This window comes from Myxocyprinus asiaticus, chromosome 3 (genome assembly GCF_019703515.2).
Source record: "Myxocyprinus asiaticus isolate MX2 ecotype Aquarium Trade chromosome 3, UBuf_Myxa_2, whole genome shotgun sequence".
NCBI classification, from domain to species: domain Eukaryota; kingdom Metazoa; phylum Chordata; class Actinopteri; order Cypriniformes; family Catostomidae; genus Myxocyprinus; species Myxocyprinus asiaticus.
In genome coordinates, this window is record NC_059346.1 from 30,940,486 (window position 1) to 30,956,236 (window position 15,751).

At 36.7% G+C, this 15,751-nt stretch overlaps 1 protein-coding gene across 1 annotated transcript in view; it reads left to right on the plus strand.

The window, feature by feature from the left end:
- Window positions 1-4,189: 4,189 nt before the first annotated feature.
- The window catches only part of ar (androgen receptor), a 134,629-nt gene continuing 123,067 nt past the window's right edge, over window positions 4,190-15,751 (plus strand). Inside the window, exon 1 of the mRNA XM_051660442.1 lies at window positions 4,190-6,551. Coding sequence (XP_051516402.1) covers window positions 5,146-6,551 — 1,406 coding nt within the window. The 5' untranslated portion in view covers window positions 4,190-5,145. The remainder of the gene's footprint in view (window positions 6,552-15,751) is intronic.

Below are 15,751 nucleotides of genomic sequence, written 5' to 3' on the forward strand. Positions count from 1 at the left end.
GACACACATGAATCAAAGCTAGAGACAGTATTGTGATCATATTCTGGCTTGCAGGAGAAATGTAGAGATGTTTGCTGACTTCAGAGGGGGATGAGTGATATGATATGATCAAGTGAAATTAAGACCTTCCCTAAGGAGGAATATTCGAACGTAATTTAAAGATACAAAGAGTACAAGGCTGTGACGTTTTTTTTTTAGGCCTTGTACATGCATGCACACACTCACACAGAGATGCGCATTATGAAATACCCATCCCCCTGGATGATATTAGTAAAGAACGCATTTCAGTGACAGATGTTAATCCTCAGCTGTTGGCATGGCATTGTCACCACGTAGAATGATAACTTAAACGGATAGTTCACCCAAAAATAAAAATACTCTCATTATTTATTCACCCTCATGTCATCCCAGATGTATATGACCTTACTTTTTTTGCAGAACACACGAAAATGTTCAGAAGAATATTTCAGCTCTGTAGGTCCTTTCAATGCAAGTGAATGGTGACCAGACCTTTGAAGCTCCAAAAATCACATTTAGGCAGCATAAAAGTAATCCACACGACTCTAGTGGTTAAATATATGTCTTCTGAAGTGATGGGTGAGAAACATATCAATGTGTCAATCCTTTTTAACTATAAACCTCCACTTTCACAATGTAAAAGTTAAAGTGGAGATTTATAGTAAAAAAGGACTTAAATATTGATCTGTTTCTCACCCACACCAATTATATCACTTATGAAGATATGCATTTAAGCACTAGAGTTGTATGGATTACTTTTATGCTGCCTTTATGAGCATTTTGGTGCTTCAAAGTTCGCTTGCATTGCAGCTTGTTAAAGCTCATGTTCCATCTTTGTCTGCTGCTCTCCTCTCTCTCTCCCCATGTCTTTTCTGTTTGGGGTGAAATGACTTGATTGGATTGGAATGTCCAAATGTTTCTAAGGATGCTTGTAATAAAAACTTGACATTATAGACAGAGAGAGGCCTAAAGGTTGTTGTGTATCATGTATCTTTTCTTCTTTACTCCTTAATCTGTAAAAAGTCTTTAATGTGGAGTTGCTTTCCGGATGCAAAAATTGGAAAAATATCAAACACTCCCCTTCATTTCTAAAATGAAGAAATCAACCAAATGTTTTGCATTTAGAGACATTGCTTTCTTTTCTCTCTCACCTTCTCATTCACTTTAGGTCTTAAAATAAATCTTAAAAACAAAACAGATCAAAAAAGAGATCCTGAAAGTTGAAAGTAATTTCATTTGTAATGATTTTTGACAATGAGGATTTTTAAAAGTGTATGGGAATGGGCAAGTATTTATGTGTGTATTTGCATGATGTCTTGGTTTTTTTTTTAGGAGGGAGAATAATATATACAGCTGCTCACAATCATCTGAAAGATTTGCCTTTTGTCAGCCACGAGCCATCATGCCTTAATTTAGCAAAAATTCTTATACGCAGTGCCCATGTATTCATGACACATTAAATACTTGCACAAGGCATAAAGTGTTTACTTCACCTCTGCCCTTCTGCTGCTATTGGACAGCAAAGAGAAAGAACAATCAGGGAGATATAAAATCTCATTTAAACCATGTTTTATAGCAGAAACTCAATTTGCCATCCTATAAATATAGCATATTTTAGATGTCCTAAAAATATGATTGATAACACTAAATTATGTATGCTAAGTGTTTCTATGAAGAGAAATGTATAGCATGTTTACTTGAGCACACAGCAAAAGTTAATATGACCTTTACAGAGTCATAATGTTTAATGAAACATGTTATTCACTTATATCAAACAGAAGATAATAATGCAGTCACATATATTTGCATATGAAGATTCATTCATACAGTAAAAAAAAAAAGTTTAAACCAGGATAAATGAGCTGTTCTTTGCCGTAGTGCTCTGAGTTAATGTGGAATTTGAGTTACCAAGCAACAGGTGCTACACACACACACACACACAAACACAATGGATGTGACTGTGAAAAAAAGGAGAGTGAAACAAGGAAAGTGAGCAAGGGATGGACAGAACTCTGTGCCTAATGATAAACCAAAAATGTGATGATGGGATATGATAACCCAAACCAGCTCAACCTGCACTTATAAACAAAACAACATAGCATTTCCTCTTTGTCTCAACAATCTCTGGCCAAAAGCAAACAAACCCAAACAGCTCTCTCAATTTCCATTCCTCACTCTTAGCTCCTCCCACAGATGCTTACTTATTCATTCTGAATAAGCCACTCATTTTGAATAACCTCAAACACTTTGCAGCAGCATTCCTCATCTAAATCAGACACTGTACACCACAATTCAGCACTGCAGATGGAATAACCGTTTCTTTTAATGCACACATGGCACACTCACTAGTTATATAAAGTGTTTAAAGAGTCTCCTCTTAATAGGGCAAAGTAATTTTCATTCTTGGTAAATAAGTTGTGTTGCTAACTAACTGAAATGCTGCAGGTTTTAAAGATCCCATGACATGGCTTGACGAGCACAGTTTCCATTCCTGTGTGTTAACATATTTAACATTGAAACAGGATTTGGGGTACGACATACAGTATGGAAAGGCTTGAAAAAAGTATGTAGTGTAGATCACAGTCATGATTTGCTACTTGCTTTTACGAGTCAGACAAGGAGGTCCATAATACCTGGAGAGAGCTATCCGTTAGCCTTCCCATTCATTGCAATGGCAGTTGCCCTTTAATAGCCCTTTACTAATGAGAATCCTGTGCTGTGCTGTCAAAGGCAGAAGACAGAGGAAAATACAAGTCAATTTCACGCTTTTAAGAAGCGTGAAGATTTAATGAAATATTTGCAATTTATTTGGTGCTTGTACTTTTTAATGACAGTCAATAGAGAAAGATACTTTTTGGCCAAATAATGGTGTAGTAAAAGCATTTACTAGCAGGGGTGTTGGCTAGTTAGCATCGGCAACAGGTGCTAACTAGTCAGTACCATTGCTGGTAAATGCTGTCACTACGCCACTGACCCCGTAGAATAGAGATGCTATTGGGGGAGGGGATGTTCTCATTCTACAGACCATTTTATTGGATGGAATTTGTATATGCCCCTGTGAACAAGATGAGTCATTAATATTTATGGCTTGTTTTCGTGGAACAGAAAGGCTGTAGATCTTATATATCTGCTGAAAGGTTTTTGTTTGTTTGTTTGTTTTTAGGACTACACTAGAGAAGAGATGGTCTCAATGTTAACAAAGTCATAAAACTTCTATTTTCAATTTAATGGGCTCTTGAAATAAACCACTTTGGATCGTAGCCTACATTGAAAAGGATTTAAGTGAATTCGGTTCACATGATGCCCCACATATATTAGGGAAGCTTTCTGCATGGAACATTTGACATTAATCAGCCTTCATAGGTTACAACGTGATTACTGTAGAGCCAATTGGGATTACTTAATGCTCTCATTGAGGGACCATTAACATCCCCTGGGCCTTCTGGCAAAGAAAATAACAAAGGTTACAGAAAGTAACATTGAGAAGCTAATATGGTTGTTAAGAAGCTTGTTTGACATGGGTGCTTGCCACGATGACAGTCAAATAAGTTCTAGCTTAATAATAATATTACAAGTAATAATAAAGATAATGACAACAGTAAGCTTATGAGCTTACAAAGGAAACCAATCTGGCCCCAATTTATAGTTTGATAAGTATGAGAAGCCACCTTTGGTGTATTTGAGAAGCCATGCATCATTACCATACCGTAAGGAAAAATGATTTGTCTTAATGTTTTCACATCTTCTGAAGATTTGATGGAAACGTTAGTGTGTGTGTGTGTGTGTGTGTAAGGACAAATCTTATCAAGCCAAAAACAATCCAAACAACAAGAGGATGATTTCATGGATTTATTTGTATATGCAGGATTTATTTTACAACACAGTCTGATTCTCACTCATATCTTTTTATTGTCCTGTCAGCCACATTCCTCTTTCAATTTCTCATCTCAACTTAGAAACTGAGTGAAAATCGAGTTAAAAAGTGCGAGGCTACTTTTCAAATGTTTAATAAGTTGACCCTATATTATAAGGTCATTAATTTGATACCTATTTAATCTTAAATTCTGTAATCAGAAATAGCCTGTATAAGCTATATATTAAACTATAAGCCAATTAAATTATTTTATGTAACATATAACTTAAATGACATTAAATGTTCAGCCAGCCCACCAACAAGAACGTTTATTAATGCAAGGTTAAACATTGCTCAATCTCTTTAGTTATTTTGCTAGTTGTTGTTATCCTTGATTAAGTGTGTGATATTAAATGACACGAGAGGCAAAACAGGCCCATGCTCCACTAAAGTGCATAAACTGTGGTCTGTGATACAGCACTAACGCTCGTGGATTTTATGTTGTTCTTCATCTAGTATATATCAGTTATATTTGAATACTATGTGAGATTGTGTTGTTATCCCCTCGTCATGTTAACAGTGTGGTCCTATTTACCCGTATTATTGGCACCGTTCCTGTTCAAGCGTTCAAGGACTTTCCCGAGCGAACCCTCTGTAAAATGAGTGCTTACCCCGGCAAAACACCGTGACACAGCAAGCTGTCCCCGCATTACCTCTGAACCCAAGAGAGTACCTGACTCGAGAGGAAAGCGCTGTAATTGTACTTAAAAAGGGAAAGTGTATGTTGTTATGAAGCGCCTACTGTAGCAACCGCCGCCTCGGCTCGGACTGATCATCATTGGGAACAGACAGCAAACATCATATCGTGGATTCTCAACTCGGGCGGGTGAGAGCAATTCCCACCCACGGTCGGGTTTATGGATAGTACACTACTAAATGATTGACTTTAGCACACGGTGGGACTGAATAAAGCATATAAAACTGATTGCCCCAATAGCTGACGCCCGAAAAAAACTGTTCATTTGCACTTTGACAAAAGTTGGGACGCTTTTATTTCTTTGACGATTGTTGAGGGACGCCTACGCGTCTCCGATAATTCTCCGACGACCATTTGATTATTTTTGCTCACACAGACGTGCGCAGCTTCTTCACGTCTGTCTGACTGAAACTTTTTCAAGGGAACACTTTGCCTGGAAGGGGATTTTGCCGATTAACTTGTTGCGGTGAGTCTCGTTTAAACCCTAACGGCCTGTGTGTACTGGACTGTCTGTTTGATGACTATGGAGGTTCCGATCGGGTTAGGGGAGGTTTACGAATCCCCAGACGCAGCTTCTCACGGTCCTTACCAAAGTGTTTTTCAAAGCGTACGCGTTGTGCGAGCGAACAACACCTCCGTCTCGGAGAGTTTGGACATTTCGAGCACAAAAAAGTGCGGCTGCTTGCACGATAAAGCGGCGAGGGAAATGCGTTTGAGCAAGTTGTCTCCCAGCCCCGAGAAAGAGTGCGAGAGTGCGAGTTCACTGATGGAGGAAGAGGCGAGCCGTTACCATTTTCTCAAGAGTTCAACAGGAAGCAAAAGCGCCCAGTCCCTGTCATCTGGCGGCTGTGCAGACACGGGTTTGCATTGGAGCGCCGAATCAGGACGGAAATGCAGCGGTGCCGCTGAAGTTCACACACGCGAGTTGGGTTTGAGGCGTGACGCAAGTGTGGCGAGTAGTCGCGCGTGTAGCAGCACCATCTCTGAGACAGCGCGAGAGCTGTGCAAAGCCGTGTCCGTGTCTTTGGGGTTGGCCATGGAGTCCAGCGAACTGGGCGAGGTGGGACAGCACCATGCGCCGCCACCGTCCCTGACCAACGAAAGTAGTAGTGAAGAATTCTATTTGTTTGGAATGCCTTTGCTAGACTGTTCAGTGAGTAAACGGGAAACAGGAGGAATGGACAGGGAGTATGCACTCGCGGCGGGACGAGACAGAGGTTGCGAGCTGCAGGGCAGGGATAAACTGTTCGGGATGTTTAAAAGTGCCAACCTGGAGCATCTACCAGGTGAGGTGACGACCTTTCAGTGCAGCAACCCGTCTCATACGCACTTGCGCGCGGATGTGCAAGAGGCGCCTGAGTTCGCCAGCATGTCCGGGGACATTGCCAACCTGAGTTCTGAAGGTTTATCAGCAACGACAGCTCCGGATATGGACGCAACACGGGCAGCTTCGTGCCAGTTCGAACAACTTTTGCCAGCGCACACGACCCACTATGTCCACCCGGTACCTTTGCCTTCAGAGCTTGATAACGGGCCGTGCCAGAGCTTTGTGAAGTTCGCAGCGATGTCCGGTGAGGAGAGATACTCCGATTACCTGAATATGCACAACGTCAAAATAAAGGCTGAGATGATGCCCCGTGAACTGAACGAGACCAGGACGTACTCGCATAGGTACAACGAGGACAGTAACGGATACTACGGGCCTCCCAAGCAGAGAAATCCTTACACTACTGGACACGAAACACCATTTATCTGTAACCCCTACGAGTACGCGCGCGGCGGGACTCTGAGACCGCAGGAACGACCTCCGCCCGAACAGTGGTACCCGGGCGGGATGTTGACCCGTCCGCCATACCCTAACGTGCCCTGCGTGAAAAACGAGGTGGGCGAATGGCTGGATGTTACATCATTAACGGACGGCAGGTAAGAGGGGGCTAAAAAATTTTTTTTTTTATTCCTATACAACAATTGCGTATATAGTCATTTGTATTTATTTAAGACAAATTTCAAATTAGAAAAAAATGCAAAAGTTAATTATTGCTCATCGGGGTTGAATGGCTTGAAATGATTTACTGTGCGAGTTACAAGCATTCGCGTATTTTTACCCCTAAATGCGACGGATAGGAAGAAAAAGGGAACGAGTAATCTGTCCGAGCTTTAGGAATGTTTTATTTATTTTTTTCCTCTCCGTTAGATGCATGACAGAAGTTGAATTGAGTAAGAAATGATGCACATAGTGTATGAACATTCATCTGGAATAACTAATCTGTGGAGTGCATTTAAGTTGAACAAGTTGTAGTACTTCAGGAAATATGGGGTACATATGGTTTTGCTATTTGAATCACGATCAATCATCATGGTTTAGATGAATTAATTTTGTTAATCCTAAAGGGAGCATTTATTTGTAGTGAATTCCTCCCATTATGTCTGCAGCCAAGTAAACTAAAGAGACAGCTGAACACATTAACACAGAGACTTGAAGTATTTAAAGTCTCCTTTTCCAAAGGGTTGCTGCTGTGTAGCAGGGATACTGCCATCAATGGTCGTGACCAAATGCAAGACCCCATGCCAAGTGACTTAAGTGTCCTCTTTCTGAATCATTCATTCACTCACTCACTCACTCACTCACTCACTCACTCACTGTACATGGACAGGGCAAAGTTTGATACACACACATGGACGCACAGCTCCAAGGGTTATGCCATGCATTTCCATTGACTGGCATAACTTAAACTGTACTGTTTACGTGTTCATAACTTTTACAGTTTTATGTTGTTTCATTATCTAGATGTAGCACTTTGTCCAATTTTTTTTTAACATAATCTATCAATCAATCTGACTTAATTTAAAGATGACAATGTGGTGACTAATATATATATATATATATATATATAAAATAAAAAAACAAATTTACTGATTCACTCAAATCTTCACCATCTAGAACAAAAGCAGGGAATGCATAAGAAAATATCCAGAGTCTCAAATGAAATTTACCTCAGTCTCAGACTACAGAAAATTTGAGTTAGTTGCGTGTCTGTGCATATTGAACTTGAATGAGTGTTTGGTGCTTCAGTCAAAGGCACAGTTGAGTGTGCATTTTGTCAGGCTTTTTTTTTTCAGTAAATGTGTTTGTGTGTACGTGTGTGTTTTTTTTACTGGAAGGAATTTGAGCTTAGTTGTGTGTTTAACCTTTGTATCTTTTGGGTTTGAGTTGGAAGCAAACCGTTTGTACTTTATAGAAAATACTGATTCAGACACAACATGGAACTGACAAACACACGGACCTGAATAATGAGACGGAGTGTGAGAGACTTTCCACTGCTCTTGACTTGATATACACATAATAAAATCTCACGAACGTGAATCTTACATCCAACATGAAGCCATGTTTTGGAAGGAAAAGCAGTTCATGAATACAGCAGTAAAGTTGATGAGAGGGAAACTGTATTTACTTGAGAAAGAACTGTATAAACACGTACAGTTGACAATAGTGGTCGACCGATATATCGCAGAAGCCGATAAATCGTCCGATATTCAGATTTTTTTTTCTGATAAATTTTCCCGTTTGGTCGATTTGTTTCTTGAGGGCGCTGAGAATCGGCTGCTTGCATGTGAAGCGACTGAGACTTGTAAATGACCAGTCACGGTTAATTTTGTTGTAACGTGCCATCGTGTTACTACAATAATAGACCGGTGTGCAACACAGTGTCATTTAAAGGTCCGCATATCAGAGCTGTGGCAGATGCGTTTGAGCTCATAATGTTAAAGTGCTCGCCTGTTTCATTCTCCCTCTCTCTCCTCAACAGTTCCCTATAGCTTTTGACTGTCTTGTCTAATGATAAAAAGGCAAATATCAGTAAAACTAAAATCATATACCATATGTCATAAGCACATATTCTAACAGTCACTCCTCAACAGTTCCCTGTAACATTTCTAATGATAAAAGGCAAATATTAATAAAACTTCTATTATATACCATTTGCAAATATGCAGATATCTGGTTTAAACAGATGTAATTCATGAACCTCACGAAAATCCAGTGTTTTCTTCCCGTCGAGCGCTCATCTAATATCTTCCACTGAAGTGCACATTCTATCAGCCAGCATCAAAAACTTCAGGATCAGGATCAAAAGTTCCTCTCATTCACAAATCATGACGGTCACTCCATAACAATCCAAGCAGGCAAGCCAGGCCGTTTAAACTGTCAGGAGATTGAGGCTGTATACGGAGGTAGGATGAAAATAAGGTGCTTTTCAAACTGTTCAGAGACCAGTTTGCTTAAGAGTTCCATTCATTCAAAACAGCTGTCAGTTAAGCCATTAACTGATTAGGCAGCAAGTCAGCTGCCTACATTTTCGGATGCAGCCCAAGGTAAAAGCGCTTCACGTGTGCTATAAGTAAATGTCTTATTCACTATGCACTGTATGTGCAATTGTTTTGATACTGTATTTTTTGAGAAAATGCGATAGGTAACGTGGACATGCCATCCATGGTTGCTGGACTACTGTGTGTACTGTTATACAATTTCTTCATGTGCAAATAAATTATTAAAATTTGATGACTAAACAGAAATCTGAAGAAACTGTTATCTACCATTTAAAATACAATATTATTTTTTAGTTTTGTGTGAAATTGAGTAAATAAAGTGCTAAATAAGAGTTTATTATTATTTGTTTAGCAATTTTATGTTTGTTATATACTATATTAAATTGTGCGATATATCGGCATTGTATCGGCCTATCGGCCACCCTGCTTCCTGGATATCAGCATCGGCATCAGCCATTAAAATCCCCATATCAGTCGACCACTAGTTGACAGTAAAAGTTTGTAATGTTAGTCTGGTTATCTTCTTGACAACCTACTGTATTTTAAGCTGTTTTTTCTACACATGAAACTGTTTTATTAAGCAGGGAGGTTGATGATTGGACATTGTAAAAATAGCCAAACTCTTGTTAAATGACCATTGATAGTTGGATTAGTGGCACACATTTGTTTGTATGTATTTATGTGTGTGTTTATGAGTGGGAGAGAGAGAGGTTGGTGGAGCGAAGGAGTTGTGTATGCATCTCTGTGTTAGATAACAATCTGAAGCACACCTCGGTTTAATTCAGTTCTGGTCAAACTGCATTCCAGACAAGGCAACGTTTTTTACATAGCGTTCTTAGTAGAACCATCTCATGGGTGTTATACCAAGAACCCGTTATAAAGATGTCACATAGCACAATCACACGAGAGTTCTAACAACTCAATAACATTTACAACATGTAATCACAAACAGCTCCATATACAAGCAAACTGTATATATTTATTATGCAGAACATACATAAAGTGGCCATATTCTTCACTTTTTTTTAAAATAATTTTCCTCCATGAATACCACTTATAATTATAATCAAGTTTTGTTTTTGTTTTTTGCCCCAAAAGCAGTCATTATTTAGTTTTATTTGAACATTTTTCACTCTTAACTTTGACCCCTAAAATTAAACAAGCTGTTTTTGCTACTGTACCTTTTAAAACTTCTGTGTAAATGACCTCTGTTATGATTGGCTAACCTGTTCACATAAAACAAGTACAGATGCTTACTTGCGGTTTGCTGTCAGGTCCAATATTCTTGGTATTGCCCCAAGTTCTTAAAACAGTCTAGGGATGCACCAATCCAATACCAGGGTCAGTATCTGCTCAATACTGGCATTTTTAGATGGATTGTATCGGTACAACGAGACCAATCCAAATCTGATACTTTGTGTTAGTCTTAGTCATTTGTCAAGCTCCAAAAATGTAACCAAAGAACCATAAAAGCACCATTAAAGTAGTCCATATGACTTGTGCATTATATATAAAGTCTCCCGAAGCCATAAGATAGATTTGCGAATTGACAGAATAAAAGCAAGAGGGTTTTAAAGGTGCACTCAGTAACTTTTGTCTTTGTGTCATCTTGGACTTACACTGACACCTAGCGGCTTGGATGCAGCATCATTTAAAATCAATAGGTTTCAGTTTCAGATGCCATTGGAGCATGCCAGTAGTATTCAGCTGGTCATGTGATTCTATCATGGCAGCACCCATGTGCGGACCCTCTCCATGTAGAATATAACAGTTATTTATAAGGTTACTGATATGATTGGAGTCTTAATCTGATGTAAGTTGTCTTGATTTTATACATATGTTTCAAAATTACAATTAATTTCTTTAGGAGCAAAGTTTTTTTTATGATGAAAAAAATTACTGAGTGCACCTTTAAATTGACTGGGTTCCAAAAAATAACTGTGAATGAAAAGTGAAAAAAACTAAAAAACTAAAACCCTTCTCGTGATAACCAGAAACCCTAACTATAAACGTGAACAAAACAAAACAAAAACGACTTGACTTGACTTGACATGACATGACATGACATGGAAACAACGTTACATTAACAATAACTGACAATCGACAATGGCAAACATGAGGGCTTAAATACAAGGATATGGGTAACAGGTAAACAAGACAACCGATCACAAGACTAACCTATAAACAAGATAACAAGACTAAATGAACTTTAACCAATGAAAAGACAAGACTAATAACAAAGTAATCAAACAATGAACCAATGAAATCAAGACACATGAACAGGGGAAACACATGAAAGATCACATGAGGGAACAGGAATTCACATGACATGACACCACATGAACTGAACAGGAACTAAACTTTAAAATAAAAGACATGAAAACAAGAACAAAACACATAAACATGACATTTTGCTGCTGCATTATTCAGTAGACTAGTTAAAGTTTTTTCTTAATAGGCTATACATTTATATAATTATTTTTGGTTTTCTCTATGTTATAATTAAATAATGTGTAGTTTAAGGTTTATGTTTCTTTACACGTAAAAAGAGTACTGCTAATCAGTTCAAGTATAATAAACTGATTAAGACAAAAAAAAAAAAGAAAACTCAGTTCGTTTCGGTAGCGGTTCGGGATTGGTATTGGCCGATGCAGAGAGTTTAGGCATCTGAATCGGATCAGAGGAGAAAAGTGGAATTTATGCATCCCTCAAACAATATGTGCTTAAATGTATCTCACAAATGTTAAGCAACCTTGGTAAAAATAAGCATCAGCTACTCGTGCTAAAACTGTTTTCATAGTCAGTTAATCTGTTGATTATTAACCATTGATTAATTGAAAGAAAAAGTCGAATTTAATTTCCAGATCTGTTTAAAAAGTATGTTATCCCACATCTTGTCCAACACTCTCCTTCAAAAAAATTAGCAAATCGAAGGATATTAAACATTCAAAAAAAATTAAAAGTATGCTATAGATTTTGTGCAAAAAAGGTGTTAAACATAAATGTTTCAATACAAAGGCACACTTCCTTTCAAAGTTGAGCTCTGCTTAGTTGACACAGTTTGTGGTGTATTTGAAATTTAACAGCAACAATGACATTTAAACATTTGCCTGCTGTCAGGACAGGCTGTTTTGCAAAATGAAAATACTCACATTACTTTGATAACATTTACATATAGGAATATTGTATTAAAATGTAAGTAATGTTCTGAAGAAAAACACTTCCCAACAGCACTGAACAGCACAAACACTGTGACACAGCAACCAAGCAACATGAAGCCAGATGCTTATGAACTTCACTGAAGCAGTTAATATAAAGTGCTTCCATGCTTTGTTTGACTTGGATCATGCATTTTTTCTGTTTGAGCATACCCTGAGGTTTTCTTCATTTTCTAAATGCAGTTTCACCACAGATTTGTATTTTTTTTATACTGTAAGGCAGGTTTCCCAATCAGGGCTTTGTGAACCCTTAGGATTTTGTGTGGGAACGGGTTCATGAAATTCTGAACCAATAAATAAATAAATAAATAAACTGTTATCTACTGTTTTTATTAGTAGTTTGGGCTCAAGAAATAAATAATTATTTTGTGCTGGCCCGGTCTGTAGTACAAATGTTTACTTTTAACAATATGTTGTTATACAGCATGTTCCACCAAAATATTTATATTTTGCATTAAATGTTGAGTTTGGTTAATGAAAAATACTTTTTATTTGCAATAATAGCAAATGTTTAAGTTGTTATAGATTACACATTTTTGCTTTAAAACGATGACAGACAATACAAAAAATTACTACTCGGTTTGTAATTTTCAATTACTTTAAATCAGAAGAATTCGCACAAATATTTTCCATATATCACAGAAAACCAATTGTTTAAGTTTGTAAGGCATAAAAACACATATACAAGATCAACGAATTTAAGACAGTGGCAACGGAGCCACGTAGGGCCCGTAGGGTGAGTGACAGGTCCTTCAACTGGCCTGAAACTCTTTCACACTGGCCTGGGGCCATCCTTATTGTTAAGCTCTAAGTAGTTCTTATTGGTTTTATTGATTAGTTTTTGCAGCCTTATTGCTTACCTTACAGAGATGCAAGTCCTATACCACACAGTCAGGAACAGCATAATATACCATAGTGGAGAAATACACTAAAAAGATTTTGTCAATTATCCTAAAAATGTACTTCATGTGGTAATATCTAAATTAACAGATTTTATTCAAGTCAGATTATTTAATATTACTGAATCAACCTAAATACATTTGATTGCACCAATGGAAGTTATTTGTAATGGTCAGATTAGGTATATATAGTTCTTTAAGTTAACTGCCTTTGTTCACTTTTAACATTGTAGTATTTCATTCTTTTTTTCTATAGGAATAATATATCCAATTTTGTCCTTATTACTTCACCATGACTGGACAGGACAAATTGCAGAAGTTACTATTTACAAACTAATACTGAATAAAAGAAGTTACTATTTACAAACTAATGCTCAAGGGCTGCAGTTCCAGGTTCTTTAGGTATGCTGGAAAATAGCTGTCTTAGATTTGCACATTAAATTGACCTGAAAATGACCAAAAGTGCTGTGTGTGGAAGTGAAACACCCTGTTTACAAAAGATTGTCGGAGACAAAATCACAAATTGACACAAATTATGATAACTCACAGATTTTAGTTGTCATTGTAGCCTCTAATCTAATATAGCCTGATTGCCCCACACCCGGTGTCGGTAGATTTGCATTTCACTAAGGCATCACACAAACCCTGAAATCTCAAATGGTTGATTTAAAATTCCAAAGTAAAATGACAGTGACAAATACAGTAAAAGGCCAGAAATGTAACTATTGTTTATCTGAGAGGACCCCATCTTGCAACACCGTGGTGCGTACTGGCTCTTTGGATACAGTACAATACCTGCAAAACCATGCAGTGCTGCTAATGAAATTAATCTTTTATCACATAGGCCTGTATCACTCTTCTTTGCAACTTAGCTTCAATAAATGGTCTAAATGGACTGGGGAGGGAGTTTTGAGTTCTGAAAGTAAATAATACATCATGTATACTAATATAAATCAACCTCCAGAAAGTCTGTTTTCCATGGTTTCAAGTCACCATAAAATTCAACATGAAAAAGCTTACATGTTCATGATTCAAAGGAAAACAATTTTGCTTATGTAATTTTCTATCGAAATGTAACAACTTTTTTCACCTCCTAAACAATTATCCTTGTCATCTGATATCACCAAGCACTCTTACAGTATTTTTCAACTACACCCTTTCAATCACCTGTCATATATAGACCACTTTTCACAATGCAATCGATGCAACATTTTATTGAGTAGCCAAAGAAGATTGCCATTTATTCCATTTCAAATTACAAATTGCTTTATAAATTGTGTAAGTGTTGTATAAACATTGTATATACTGCGTAAGTATAGACAAATATCAAAATGAGCAAGCAAGATTAAAAAATTATTAGTCTCAGGAATATTTTGTTGAATATATATATAAAAAAACACTACAAAGAAATATGTATATCTTTTCAGTTTTTTACGCACAGATACATATATTGATAAGTTAAGAAACTTAGGTATCTATGAAATCTGTTTTATTTTAGCAGCAGAGCCAGAGTCATAACATGCTATTTTAACTTTTGAAACTGCATCTATTAAATTGCATACTTATGTTTTATTACATGTTTTTTGTTTACTAGTGATGCACCGAAATAATTCTGGAAACCGAAAACCAAAAATTATTTAAAAATAGAATTTGTTTGAAATAATTAAATTCTAAACAGTATTATTAAAAAAACAACAAAAAATGTTTCTATAACTACACATTTCTTTATAAAATAGAGTAGACACAAAAGAATCATATAAAAAATGTATAGCCTATTAAGAAATCCTTAAATTAACAGTAATTCCAATAAAATTATGTTAATTAAAATCGCGATTAATCGCATAATGTTTTTTAGTTAATCGCAATTTAAACGCAAATTTTGAAAGTGCTGAAATTTGACTATACTTTTCTTGTCAAAATGCCTTTATTAAGAAACTTAGGTACCTATGAAATCTGTTTTATTTATTTATTTTTTCCAAATTCTGTATTCAGCAGTTTAATAAAAAAATGATCATCAAAATGGTGTCTAATCAAATGAATAAATTTGAACTTTAAAGCTGTACTAAGGAACTTCTGTACCACATCTGTGGTTAAAACATAAAATTGCAAGCAACTTGTGAAAGAACATTTCACTTAAGTTGTGATTCGGCACTGCTCTTCTGCATGGATGAATCTCATAATTTGAGGTTACCTGTTTGCTTGTGATCATGACTCAGAGATTTTAGCAGCAGAGCCAGAGTCATAACATGCTATTTTAATGTTGACATTATGTTATTCGTTTAAAAAAAAAAAAATTATAATCAAGAAATTTATGCACTGCACACAATAACACTCAAAATACAAATAATTTGAACTCTTGAATTTGAATTTGGTTAATTGTTAACCAAAAAAAATCTACTGTGCAGCTTTAATCAAATTAAAATAGAACAATTAATTTTCAGCCAACATTGCATTTTTTCATCAAATGAATTGCTTTTATACAGATCTTCACAGCACAACCCATAACACGGCAATGGAGTTATTTTTGTCAAATAAAGTGCTGCAAAATAGAGCATCACAGATGTGAGATATTTCTTAAATTATTTATTATTATTTTTACTACTTATGCGAATATTGAATATTACATTATTATAAAGTTATATAATATATATATACATACACACACACACACACACACACA